Consider the following 14,284-nt stretch of genomic DNA (forward strand, 5'->3'; position numbering starts at 1 on the left):
TTGATTAAAAATTGAAAGGGCTACTGCCCTTTTTAATAGTCGACAGTCATTGGAGGGCAACTAACCCCCTTCTCACGCCCACCATTTCCCCAAACACACACAATCAAAATGATAGCCATTTTGTTCAGCGCAGTTGAAAGTTCTGGAAATTGTGTCTTTGAGGATGCAAAACACACTACACCCCTCAGGGCAGGGTTGTAAGTTAAGTTATGCCCTGAGGGCATATAAGGTTTCTTATAGAAAGCGTTGTCGCAGAAACTTCAAAAAGGGCTCATTCAGTTGGAAATTGAAAAGGCTAGTGCCCTGTTTAATACTCGAAAGTGATTGGAGGGCAACTAACCCCCTTCCACGCCCACCATTTCCCCAAACACATCCAATCAAAATTTTAAGATAGCGATTTTATTTAACGTAGCTGAAACTTCTGGAATATAAGTCTTTGAGAATTACAAACCCCCACACCCCTCAGGGCAGGGGTTGTAATTTATGCCCTGGGGCATATAAGGTTTTTATAGAAAGCGTTGTCGTAGAAACTTCAACAAGGGCTCATTCAATTAGAAATTGAAAGGGCTAATGGCTAAAAGCCTTCTTAATAGTTGAAAGTGATTGGAGGGCAACTAACTCCCCTCTCATGCCCAACATTTCCCCAAACACATCCAATCAAAATTTTGAGATAGTCATTTTGTTCAACGTAGTTGAAAGTTCTGTAAATTGGGTATTTGAGGATGACAAACCCCCACAGCCCTCAGGGTAAGGGTTGTAAGTTATGTCCTGGAGGCATATAAAGTTATTCTAGAAAGGGTTGTCATAGGAAGTCAAAAAGGGCTCATTCGATTGGAAATTGAAAGGGCTAGTGCCCTTTCTAATAGTTGGAATTGATTGTAGGGAAACTAACCCCCCTCTGATAGGTCCGGAAATTATATTTTTGAGGATGACAAACCGACCACAGCCCCCAGGGCAAAGGTTGTAAGTTAAGCCCTGGGGACATATAAGGTTTTTGTAGAAAGTGTTGTCGTAGAAACTTCAAAAAGGATCACTTAATTGGTAATTGAGAGGGCTAGTGCCCTTATTAATAGTCAAAACCGATCGGAGGGCGAATGACCCGCGCCACGCCCATCATTTCCCCAAACATTTCCGATCAACATTTTGATACGACAGTTTTGTTCAACTTAGTTGAAAGGTCTGGAAATGAAGTTTTTGAGGATAATAACCCTCCTCCCATGGCGCTCAGGACAAGGGTCGTAAGTTATGCCCTTTAGGCATATAAGGTTTTTATTGAGAGTTTTATTATTTATTTATTATTTATTAACTGAAAACCCGTCTACAAAAACTTGAAAAGGACGGAGCAAAATATCAGAAAAAAAAGAAAAGAAAACAATAGTACGAGACAAATATCGACAAAACCAATAAGATCAAATAAGAACGTCAATCATAAATAAATTAAGGATAAAATAGGAACAAAATCAAACAAAGCAACAGCAAATTCACACATACAACATCAACATATTCATACATAATTTTATATAAAAAAAATAAGAAAAAAAAAGAAATAAAAAAAGAATGATTTTTTTTCTTAATATCAACAACAGAAGAAGTTATTGCACTAGAAGTGGGCCTAGCTTTTGACTAGCTACTTTTCTATTATGTTTTCTCGTAGAAGCTTCAAAAACGGCTCATTCGATTGGAAATTGGGAGGACTATTGTCTTTTTTATTAGTCGAAAGTGATCAGAGGGCAAATGCCCCCACGCCAAACATTTCCCCAAACACTTCCAATTGAAATTTTGAGATAGGCATTTTGTTTGGCGTATCAGAAAGGTCTGGAAATTATGTCTTTGAGGATAACAAATCCCACCAGCCTTCAGGGCAAGGGTTGTAAGTTATGCCCTGGGGAAATATAAGGTTGTTATAGAAAGCGTGGTCATATAAACTTCGGAGGGGGCTCATTGAATTGGTAATCAGACGCTCTAGTCCTCTTTTTAATATTCAAATTAATCGGAGGGCAGCAACCCCCCTCCCCCCCCCCCACCCACACAGAAACACACAGACAAACGTCATATTGTCCCGAGATGCATCTAACAGAAATTCTGAGACAGCCATTGTATTGAAAATAGTATTAATATCATATAACAAGGCTTTTGGGGTTGAAACAAACCACAGAGATTAGGGGAATATGTACTTTACTGAAAAAAAAATCTTTTAAATGTTTTCATTTTTATAACTTTAAGAAATCAAAAATTAATTAAGATTTTAAGGAATAAATATCAACATAAGTATATTAAAGTGACAATGCGCATTTTTTTCAGTAACTCATTTGAATTTTTTTACGTAAAGTACAAAGTACATTCGGGCTTTTAGAAACCTTGGGGCTTAGAACCCTACTCATATTAATTTCTGCTCGTTTGAGTTTGAACCTATTATTTATTTTAATTTCTTTTTTTTCTGGGGTTTCATTTATTTATTGATACTGATTTGTGGTAATTGTATGTTTAGTAGATTATTCGATTATATTTTGTTCATTTTTTGTTTAATGGAGTTATTTACTTTTTTTGAAAAACTTATTTTGTGGAAAAATTTTTTTTGAATTAATATCTCCAAAAAACAATAAGATACTAGAAGTCACTGATATGACAGTGATCAAGCATGTCTCTGAAACGTGGATGCTTCAAAAGGTTGAGGAAGATATGCTAGATTTTTTTTTTCTAAAAGTATTGCCTAAGAATAGTTTTTAGACGTTTATTTGAGTGAGGGCTTGTCAAATAATAACGCCGCAGGAAGATTGTTGTTTGAACCCAGTTTCTAGACAATAATAAAAAAAAAGTTTAAGAAAGATTAGATACGTTTTACAGATCAAGGATCGAAAGGGCTTAAAAGAAATCAGAAGTTCGTCCAGAAGAGGGAAGCCTCGACCAGACTAGGATGGAGGAGCAGTGAGCTCTGCTGTGTCAGCCTCTGGTGAATCAGTGCTGCGGTTTGTAGCTAGCAGTAGCAGTAGTAAAGATTAATAATCAAGTGGCTTGGCGGCCACATCATTGGCGGTATGACTGCTTCAGTTAAACTAGTTTATTCGAAAAATATCTTGTTCGAAAAGTTATGAACCGCACAAGTTTTGTAAATTCACTGCTTTGAAAAGCTCCTCAGAACGCAGGTCCTAACTAAAAGCATTGTTAAAAGTAGACAAACTAGGATTGTTAAAGCTTTAAATCTGTGACTTAGCACTTTTAGGGACGTCAGCGTCGATTAATTTTTCTCAGGACATGGGAATTTCCTATAGTGCCTTGCTTTTGAAGGCTAGGGCTGCTGAGTGGTATACTACATAATTAATACGATTTCGTGTTCAAACATTCTAATATACCGTAAAGACTAGGTCCACGTATGATTCCTAAGATTGTAGTGTGAAAGCACCAAATGACTCTTAACTTTCTACATTCAAAGGGATAATTCTTAACACAAATGCTTAAAAAATGAAACTAAGAGAGGAAAGAAAATAACAAAATGAAAAATAAAATCAAAAAAGGTGAAAAAGCGAGGATTTGGTCAGCCAATGGCGAACCATGAAGAAGAAGAAATAAGCAAATATTCCGACAAGGACCTCCGCCGACTCGTCCTCAGTGCTAAACAAAAAGTAAGAAAAGAAAAATAAACCAACGAAAATCGAACCTTTCGAAGTTTACTTAACAACGACAGAACAAAAACTCGCCTTTTCACCTTTTTGTATTTTATTTTTATTTTTGTTATTTTCTTTCCTCTCTGAGTTTCATTTGTCATGTATAGCTAGTGCGCTCTTAGAATGTATTTACAAATGCTTAAAGTTCAAACTAATAAAAAAAAATTGGCTAGCAAATACCGTATAGATTTCCAGGCTCATGATCCAGTATCGAAACAAATTCTGGATTTTGTTTTTATACTGTTTGATTAGTATGTTCAAACCGAATCAGGATTGCGTTTCTTTTCAAGCTTTCCTGAATATTTTTTTAATGGACCTAATCGATTTGGCTTCTGAACGGTCAATTCAAGTTTTTACTGTGTTGATTTTGTCCAGCAAACAAACGAAAAAAATGAAATCTTTCTTGCTAAAATTTCACCTGCAAGAAAGCTTTCTTCTTTGGTTCTGTGGATGTGAATTGCAAAAATAACGGAATTAGAAAATTAAAAAAACAACTATGTTCCTGGAAACAAGATTCCCTTAATTATGCAAGCAAAATAAAAAGAAGAAAGTTGCATATTTGTCCAGGAATTTAGCAATATTTTTAGTTCCTAGTGGGAGTAAGTCCAAAACTTGGAAGATTAAAGCAGTCTATTCTAGTTGATTACTAGGAATAAAATTGTTGGCAGGGACAATGGTTACCAAGCTCAATATATTCTAGAAATCAGATTTCAAAAACAAGTTTTAATATGCAAGTACAAATAGTGTGCAAGTAATTACCAACTGAATGGATGACACGTACCGTCTTCTAAAAGGGGCTGTAGTCCTCTTAAAATCCCCACTTAGTCGATTAGAATATACACTGCATTAGAATATATAAAGAAGAGAATACAAAAAAATTAATAGAAGAGAAAAACATTTTGCTAATGAAAATAAATTAGATGTTGGTGATGGTTTTCGAAAAAAACATTTTTAAGGAGTTCTGGGATGATATAAATAATGAGAGTAAAAAGGGAAAAGGGAATACCCACGCTACTCCAGTAGCAGATTCAGAGCCTGAATAGCAAGAAAGTTTGGAAGGTGATTGCGTAAATACAAAAGATAGTGCAAACCTCAGGAGTGGTTCTTAATACTATGAAGGTGAAGGAACATGATTATGATTTAATGGGCTAAAGTGAATAATGAGGAGATTAAGTTGGTGTTTAGAACTCTAGAAGGAGGGTCTACAACACATGATGATGGTATAATACCTTTAACCATATTTTAAAAATTTCTTTCAGGTTTTGTGCAGATAATATTCCTTCTTTCTAATAAGGTGTTAGCATCAGGGTAACGGCCAGACAAATGGAAGAAATCACTATTTATACTACTTTTTACGAAAGGAGACCCGCAGGTACACAGGAATTACTGTTTAATAGCGATCCTGCTCTAAGAAAGGTATTGGAGAAAATATTAGATACCAGGCTAGATAAATGGTTGAATAAAAATAATATTTTGTATGTAGAACAAGGAGGTTTCAGGACTGGGTATGGGACGTCAGATAGAGCATTTACTTTAGACTGTTTAATAGACAAACACGGGAAAGGAAAGATTTTGGATTTTTGGACCTCATAAGTCGTTCAACAGTATAGATAGAAAACTATTGGAAGATACCATATCCAGAATAGGCCTCGCCTACTTGTTTGTGCAACTGATAGTGAGAATGTATATTTTGTGGTATAGTACAAGGGTGGTACACGTGGGTGGTATAGTAGAAGTATTTAATAATGTTTCTAGGCTGTTTGGAGTTAGGCTAGGAGTTAAAGAAAGTGGCACTCTATCCTCTAAGTTGTTTTCTATTTTGTGTATGATGTTGTTGATTTTTCACAGAAAAGATGGGCTTCTTAAGTTAGTTTAGCGATCAGAAAAGTATCCCTATTACTACTTGCGGGTAATATCACACTGGTCGCTAGCACACCGTAAGATTTGCCGACGCCGCTAAATCTGATAGCGGAATATTTGGAGATGAAAAATCAAAGACGAATATTCATAAGAGTGAATTTATTATTTTCAAATAATAACTTCAAGGACATAACACGGAAATTTTAAGTTTATATTTAATAATGAGGAACTGAAAGTAACTCATAGAATAAAATATTTGAGACCTGCTTGGTTAGATAACGAAAGTTTAAATTGCTATATTAATAAAATAATTAATACAGATAAAATAACCATCTCTGCAATTTTTATGAGTCCAGCAATAACGGGAATTAAAAATCCAAATTTACATTATGTCATGCAAAAATATTACCGATGATTGAATATAGAGCAGATAAGGAAATGTCGGGAGCCCTCTCCCATTGTTTCACGACCACTGGTTTGATACGATCACCCCTGGGGGAAAAAATACCGGAAATATATCAGTGGTACCTATGCAATAAACTGACTTTCCCTGTTGTTCGGAATGGTGGATTGTATTTCGTCTAAATAGGGTTTTAGACCATAGCGATTCTGATAGTGCATTTTTCATTTAAATCAAATGCTATTGTCGACGGGTTTCAGGAGTCTTTTTAAGATTTATTTAAACTTGTTTTCACAATAAAAATTCTGTATCAGCTTACTGATATATCATTGTTCGAGAACAATATTTGCTGCAACTTTTCCTTTAGCCCAAGAGCTTCTAACTATGACTCCTTCAAACTTATTTTTGTAAAGAGCGTGTTTTGATAGAAGACCTCAGAACTAGAATATCTTGTTTTGTCAAAAACTTTTACAAAGAAGTACTTGTTTCCTCAATTGCACCTAGAGGAAACTGAACCCTATGTATGACTTTTGTGTTCTTCCAGCCCCCAATTTCAAATATGTATGTCAATTGGTTTTCTCAGAACAAAATCAGTTTTTATACTTATTTATCAAAACTTGTTTGCAGCCGACTAATTTTCTATGGAGGGTATCCCAGTAAAGATTCAAGGGACAACTGAAAAAAAAGCATTAACTACATACTTTTCTTTAATATGCAGAAAATCTCTAACGTTGAATGAGACAGCAGAGCCATGTACTGGTGAGTCATCATCTGCTGTTCCATCATAGCTAAGGTTCGTTCGTACTGCAAATGCAACTGGTTTATCCTGAAAAAAAGTGTTTAAATTCCAAATATTTTTTTAGCATTTTTCCACTTTTAATTCCATTTTTAATTCATTATTATACATATTTTTTATTTTTCTTGTTTTTACTAATAGCTGTCGTGGTTTTCTTTATTCAGGGTGATTTGTTCGAATATTTAAGTTTTTTCCTCGTTTATTTTTTTTAACCGTTTTCTTGCCCAAGAGATGACAGATACGACCTTCATTTGCTGTTATTTTGTATTCAGCCTTGTGACTTTAAAATATAAATAAATGAAGAAACAAGATTTTTCAGCTGAAATAAAGGAGCCACTTTAAAACTTTAAACCAACAGAAATTATCACGTATATCCTCAACACCTCGCTCTTCACGCTGAAGGTTTTTAGTACTTTTAAACAAGCTTCTTATTGTTCTAATTAAACGAATCTTCTGTTTCAGGAGTCATTCTTAGATAATTGGGACAAAATTCAAACTTTACCGTAAAGAGCGAGATCTTTAGGATGGGGTGACCTTCCTTTTATACGTACTAATTTCTGTTCATATTAAATTTTAATGTTGCTCTTTACTTTCAGTTAAAAAAACTTGTTTTTCTCATTTAATTTCTAATCATTTTTTTAAATACCGGGAAATCAGGCTCCCCCTCCACAAGAAAATCCCCCCTCTCCAAGAAAATATCCTCTACACAATTTAATCCCGGTGAAAATTTACCCCGTACAATTATCCTTAACTTCTCCACGCGTAAAATTCAGTCGGCAAAGAGAAAGTAAAACATATAAAAAGAATTTCGTTTAAGAGTTTTGGCAAATTTCCCCATGGTAATATCCCCTGAAAAGTCCGCCCCCTGGAAACATCCTTTCTCATGGAAAACTTTCCCCGAAGAAAATTCCCCCAGCATAAATTTCGCCCCCCCCCCGAAAAATGAATGCATACTTCCCAATTACAAGTACCGTACGTAAATAATGGCATAATTTATTACTTAAAAACCTTGTCCCAGGGGCTGTAGGGGGGGGGGGTCAAGTTATCTTCAAAGGCATAGTTATTAGGCCTCTCAACTGTGTTGAACAAAATGACTATCTCAAAATTTGGATCGGATGATTTTGGGTAAATAAGGGGCGTAGGAGGGGCCTAGTTACCCTCCAATCTTCCTGGTCACTTCAAAAGGGCAATAGAACTTTTAAGTTGCGTTCAAATGAGCCCTTTCCCAATGTTCTAGGACCACTGGATCGATACGATCACCGCTGGGGGGGAAAACAAATAAACACGCATCCGTGATCTTTCTTCTGGCAAAAAAAAAACACAAAATACTAAATCTTTGCAGATAGGGGCTTGAAACTTCTACAGTAGGGTTCTCTGATACCCATAATCTGTTAGTGTGATTTTCATTAAGATTCCTCGATTGGAGTGGGTATTTCCCCCCTTTTCTAAACTCAGGCAAATTTTCTCGGGCTCGTAGCCTTTGATGGGTAACACTAAACTTAATGAAGCTTATATTTTATATATTTGGAATTAGCATACTAAGCCGATCTTTTTGATATATTGGTATCAAAATTCCGTATTTAGAGTTTCGGTTACTATTGAGACAAGTCGCTCTTACTATAGAATCTGTTACCACGAACTATTTGAAACAAGAGATACACAATTTGCAAGTTGAGCCAAAAAAAATTTAAGTGAGACTTTGAAGAGAGAAATCAAATAAAACTTTTGTTGATTAAATCAAGCAAAAAACAAAACTATTTTGAAAAATTTAAGGTATATTTCTAGTTTGAATTAAAATACTTATATTATTGCTCAGGCAAAATAAATATTTTTGCAGTTTGCATAATAACATTAGCAATTCTGTACTGATGTAGTTATAGCTAACATTATACTATCGCATTTAATTTTACGGCATATATGGTTACAACCTAAGATTATGTCGTTATTCATCAATCTTGTACATGAAAATACAGTTTTTAGTAAAAAAACTGATCCTGTTTCAGAAATTATTTTTGTAAGTTAGAAAAAGTTTTCATATACATGCATTTCCTTTAAAATGAGCCATTAGACAACTCTCTATGATGTTCCAGTGCCCCGCTAGCTGTGGAGAAAAAAAAAGGAAAAAAAAAGATACCCTCGATGCAGAATATCCTGGTTGCAGCCACTTATCTTGATTTTCAAGCCAATATATTTCCCTTGTTTGGTAAGCCAAAGGACAGTAAGTTTCCTATATAGGGATTTCAGACAAGGCGGTTCTATTAGTATACTTCTTGTTTTGATCTGACTCTATTTTTAGGAGTTATGGGTTATTATGTTTCTTAGTATTGAACGTGCGTCTCTTGCTAGGTTGCTAGCAATGAAGGTACATCCACGTTTATTTTATCAAACCGAAACTCTAAAAAAAACAAAATTTTAACCAAAGATAGATACTAGGAAAGAATTGGCCTTTTCCCTGATTCCAAATATAGAAAATTCCTTAAGTTTTTACCCATCAAAATTTACGAGCCTTAGAATATTTCCATGATTTTGGAAATAGAGGGGACAACCCTTTCTACGTCAATGTATTTTAATGAAAATAGAACCATCAGATTCAGTGTATTAGAGAACACAAATGTTGATGTTTCAAGCTACCATCTGCAAAATGTGGAATTTTGTATTTTTGCCAGAGAAAAGATCAAAGATGCGTGTTTATTTGTTTGTTGGTTGTTTATTTCTTTTCTCCCTCAGAGGTGATTGTATCAAACCAATTGTCCTGAACGATCGGGAGAGGGTTTACTCGGCCGGAAATTCAAAGTTCTAATACGCTTTTTAAGTGACCAAAAAAATTGGAGGGTAGCTACCAATCCTGCCGCGCCCCTCCCCCCCCCCCCCTCCCAAAGTCATCCGATCAAAATTTTGAGATTTTCATTTTGTTCAGCATAAATGGAAGGTACAATAGCTCTGCCTCTGGGGATAAAATGATCCCCCACACCACAGTCTCGGGGGAAATAGCTGTAAGTTATGAAATATGCAAATTGTTTACATACATTGTTTGTTAGTGGGACGTGTACAAACATTTTTCGGAAGGGAGGGGTAGAATTTTCCTTGCGGAGGGGGGTTTTGGGGTGAATTTTCCAGTGAAATATTACAGGGGGGATTTGTCAGAATTCTTATATGGAATTCTTTTTAATTGTCTTACTTTCACTATGGCGACTCGATTTTATATGTACAGATGCTCCGGAATAATTGTACCGCGGAAACATTCAAAGTGGTTGTAATATTCTTCTTGACCCAGTCAGTACAGTTGGAGGCGGATGGAGTTCGTCCGGAATGATGCAGACCTTGTCTGCTGACCACGTGCCCCTGGATATGGGGTCATCCCCTAGCTAAACGCTCCGATCAGGGTGGCTGCAACCTCATGTGGCGGGTGGAGCCTACCCCGGGAATCTCAATATCTAGGTTAAACCTAGCTCTAATCAGATTCCAGGCCTAGGGTCGGTTGGGCTAGCGACCCTCCACCTGAAAATCAAGTGCTAAGCAAAGTGACTTCATAGCCTTGTATCCGGACCTCCTTTTAAGATCTCAACCATCGCGCGTCAATGGACATGCTGACGACGTCAGAAAGACTGACAGACTGAACCTTCTAGACCAAAGGGGGCTTCGAATAGCCACCTGGAATGTTTTGACCCTGAATGCATCTGCATCAAAGAACCTACTTTCTCAAGAACTTCGTAAGAATAAAGTGGCGATTGCATGTCTCACAGAAACCCGTCTTACTGGAAGTGGAGAAGAGCGAATAGGCGATAATCACTCGTTAGTCTGGTCTGGAGGGAGCATGAGAAGAAATGGTGTTGGCCTCGCGCTAAACGGCCTTGCAAGAAAGGCCTTACTCTTGCACGAAGCTATATCGGACAGAATAATGAAGGCCCGCTTTGGGCACAAGCATGGCAAGATGACAATTTTCGTATGCTATGCCCCAACCAACGATTCCGACGACGTAACCAAGGAAGAGTTCTACTCTGCTCTGTCCAGATGTCTGTCAACAGTTTCCCCCCGCGATGTCACTGTTCTTCTCGGTGACTTCAATGCTACAGTGCGAGATGATAAGGGTGTTTGGCGTGGCACAATTGGACCTGTATCCCCCGACCCACTGAACGATAACGGCCTTCACATACTCGAACTGTGCCGATCCCATGAACTTCTGATCGCAAACACCTACTTCCAACATAAGACTATCCACCAGTACAAGTGGTATAGTAACGACGGTCGCACAAAGAAGATGATTGACTACGTCATTATTTTTACAGCTTCGCCTCCATGCACAGCGATCGGAAAGAAAACCAGTAGCAGCGGATATTGGGAAACTAAAGGAGCCAGATACTCGCCAGAAGTATAGTGTTGAGATATCAAATCGCTTCGAGCTCCTTGGCACACTCAACAACAGCAAAGACGCCTGGAAGTATTTTAAATGGCAGACCAGCGAAGCAGCACAGCTGGTGCTTGGCAAGCGAAGTTTCCCGAAGAAATCGTGGCTAACTGACGAAACACTGCAGGTCATAGAGCAAAGGCAGAGGGTAAGACTTCTTGGGGACATGGTCACCTATCAAAGGCTCAATGGAGTGCGGAACAGACTTATTCACCGAGACCGAACTCAGTTTGTTGCAAGGAAAGCCGATGAAATCGAACTAGCAGCAAAAAAGAAAGACATGGGTAGCCTGTTCAAGCACCTCCGCGATCTCACAGAAAATAAAACACCAGCATTGGGACCCGTCCTATCCAGGGATGGGACACTTCTCTCTGATGAGGGTTCTTGTCTCGAGCGGTGGAAGGACCACTTCTGCTCACTCCTGAACAACACTAGCCCGTCTATGCCTCCTACTGATAGTTTCAGCCAACCTGGCAGTCCAAGATCCGAAGTAGATGCTCCTCCAGACGAGCCTTTCAGCCCCTCAGAAATTGGAAATGCAGTAAAAAGGCTCAAGAACAATAAAGCTGCCGGTATCTGTGGCCTGAGTTCGGAGCTGCTAAAATATGCAGGTCCTTTTATGCTCCTGTTTCTCCACACCCTGTTCTCTACAATCTGGCAAACCGAGATAATTCCCGAAGATTGGCGTAAGGGTGTCATTATCCCTTTATGGAAGAGGAAAGGCTCTAGAAGCGACTGCTCGAACTACCGTGGAATAACCCTACTGTCTGTCCCGGGAAAACTTTTCTCAATGGTCCTGCTAGATCGATGTCGAAATATCATTCGTAAAATCCGGCGACCGGAGCAAGCTGGTTTCATGTCAGACCGTTCAACCATCGAGCAGATTTTTACGATCCGACAAATCATAGAAAAAGCCACGGAGTTCCGACAAAAAGCTTTTCTTGCCTTTGTCGACTTCCGTGCTGCGTTCGACTCAGTGAACAGAGAAGCTTTTTGGCGGATTCTAGAATCAACTGGCCTCCCTGAGAAATAATGCAGACTCTTCAAAGCTCTACACCATGGTACAGAGAGCTGTGTTCAAGTCAACGGCCGGCGCAGCCCGTTCTTACAAATGACGACAGGAGTGCGCCAAGGATGTGAAGTGGCCCCAGAGCTCTTCAATGTCATCAAAGACTACGTTTTGATAAGAACTACCTCACATTTCAGCTTTGGACTCAAGTTTGGAGATCCTGTCATTACAGATGCTGATTTTGCCGATGACTTGGCCATTCTGGCGGACTCCATGGAGCAGTTGCTGGAAGCGCTTCGAACCCTACGAGAAGAGGCTGCAAAAGTAGGACTGCATATAAACTGGACTAAAACGAAAATTATGGCCATAGACCCATCCTCTCCTGCTGCTAATCCTTCAGTTAGCCTGGATAGCACCACTAGCATCGAAGTTGTCCAAAGGTTCACCTACCTGGGCTCCATAATTTCTTCAGATGGCTCGCTTCTTTCTGAACTACAAGCGAGAATATCCAAATCGTCTTCTGCCATCGGCAGACTGAACCGTCACCCCTGGCGAAAACCAAACATCAGTCGCACAACGTAGCTGCGGATTTTCAACGCCCTCGTCGGCTCTGTGATGCTCTATGGATCTGAGACGTGGCAAGCTTCAGCCGCAACCCTCAAGGCAATTGATGTCTTTCAGTCGAAGAGCCTGAGGAGGATCGAAGGTCTACGATGGTTCGACTTCGTCAGCAATGAGAAGCTGATGCAGCTCACCAAGCAGTCTCTTTTTTCGACCCAAGCAGCCGAGCGAACACTACGATGGTTCGGACACCTACTTCGAATGCCTCCACACATACCTGCGAAAACGATCCATGACTTCGACCCTGTCAAAGCCGGTCGGAAGCGACCTCGCGGCCGACCGAAGAAACGATGGTCTGACAGCCTGTCCGAATTCCTGACGATGGCAAATATCAGGTTGAGCGATTTGCAAACGCTTGCCATGGACCGAAGTGGATGGAGGAGACAGACGTCACTCTCTACGCCGAGCAGCGCCCGGCAGGAGACATAAGTCAAAGTAATTAAGTCAGTCAGTACGCCCTTTAAGCCTCAAGCCAATTGTCGAAACAACATTTTCGGCCCATTTTCTGATGTCATATATTAGTAGAACCAAATCTTTAAAGAAAGTTTTAACTTAACCGAGGAGTCATGGACCCAGTCTATGTGGGCGCATTTTTGGAATCACAAGCTGATGTTGCCCAATTTAGTTTCATTTTTTTTCCACAACAGGGTCCCCTTGGCCCAAGGAGCTACGGGTGTAAGCTTCAAACCCATCAGACACAAAAGTTTGCTGACCTGTTTTTTGGCTTCGTAATTCCCTCACCCTCCCCTACACAAATTTGAAGTCCTCTTAGCCCAAAAAACAGCCCCTGAAAGTTCCGAGCTGGTCAGACAGCCGTGGCCAAACTTGTTAGTATTTTCTGCAAGAACCTGTTAGTGAAGACTGGACGGTGTCAATAATTTAAGACCTTTTCCCCTGGGGTTATGTGGCCCTTTTATTCCTAAGGGCATATTTATTTGATCTTTCAAATATACTGAGCAAAATGGCTATCTCAAAATTCGGACTCGATGCCATGGGGTTAGAAATTCCAAAGGGTGCCAAAAATAAGCATTGGAGGGGGTTGGTTGTCTTCCAACTACCTTAGGCACCGAAAGAACACCTGAGCTCCCGATTTCTTATCCAATTAGTCCTTTCTAAGTTTCTACGATCATCTTTTTTATACGAAATGGCGGTTGAAGAATATCGAAGGACCCATGCCACCTTATCAAGTCAACACTTATGACAATACTACTATGAAAATACAAAATCTTGTGTTTTTGTAGATAGACTCAAAACCTTCGCTTAGTGGCTCCCCGTTATGCTAAATTTCAAGTAGAACTTTCATTTCGGTTACTACCCCCTTTTAAGGGGGGGGGGGTATTCTTATTCCAAAAGGATAAAGCGGCTCTTATGTTGATAGTTTTCGATGGGTAAATTTAAACTGGATGAGTTTTGTATGCTGGGATTCACCATGAAAAAAAAAAAATTCTTTTTGACGCATATCTCAAAATATACTTTTTACAAGTCTCAGCTACTACTCGCATGGGTCGCTATTTACTTATGGTTTGTTGCC

General features: G+C 38.9%; 1 protein-coding gene across 4 annotated transcripts in view; it reads right to left on the bottom strand.

Moving 5' to 3' along the window:
* Ca-beta (Calcium channel protein beta subunit) overlaps window positions 1–14,284 on the bottom strand; it is a 295,614-nt gene that overhangs the window by 143,889 nt on the left and 137,441 nt on the right. For all 4 annotated transcript variants that reach the window (XM_089096699.1, XM_089096702.1, XM_089096700.1 and 1 more), the window contains one exon: window positions 6,624–6,748. In XM_089096699.1, the coding sequence (XP_088952825.1) occupies window positions 6,624–6,748 (125 nt within the window). The remainder of the gene's footprint in view (window positions 1–6,623; window positions 6,749–14,284) is intronic.

Source organism: Artemia sp. Qi Xiang Cuo, chromosome 11 (assembly GCF_049724085.1).
Source record: "Artemia sp. Qi Xiang Cuo chromosome 11, ASM4972408v1, whole genome shotgun sequence".
NCBI lineage: Eukaryota > Metazoa > Arthropoda > Branchiopoda > Anostraca > Artemiidae > Artemia > Artemia sp. Qi Xiang Cuo.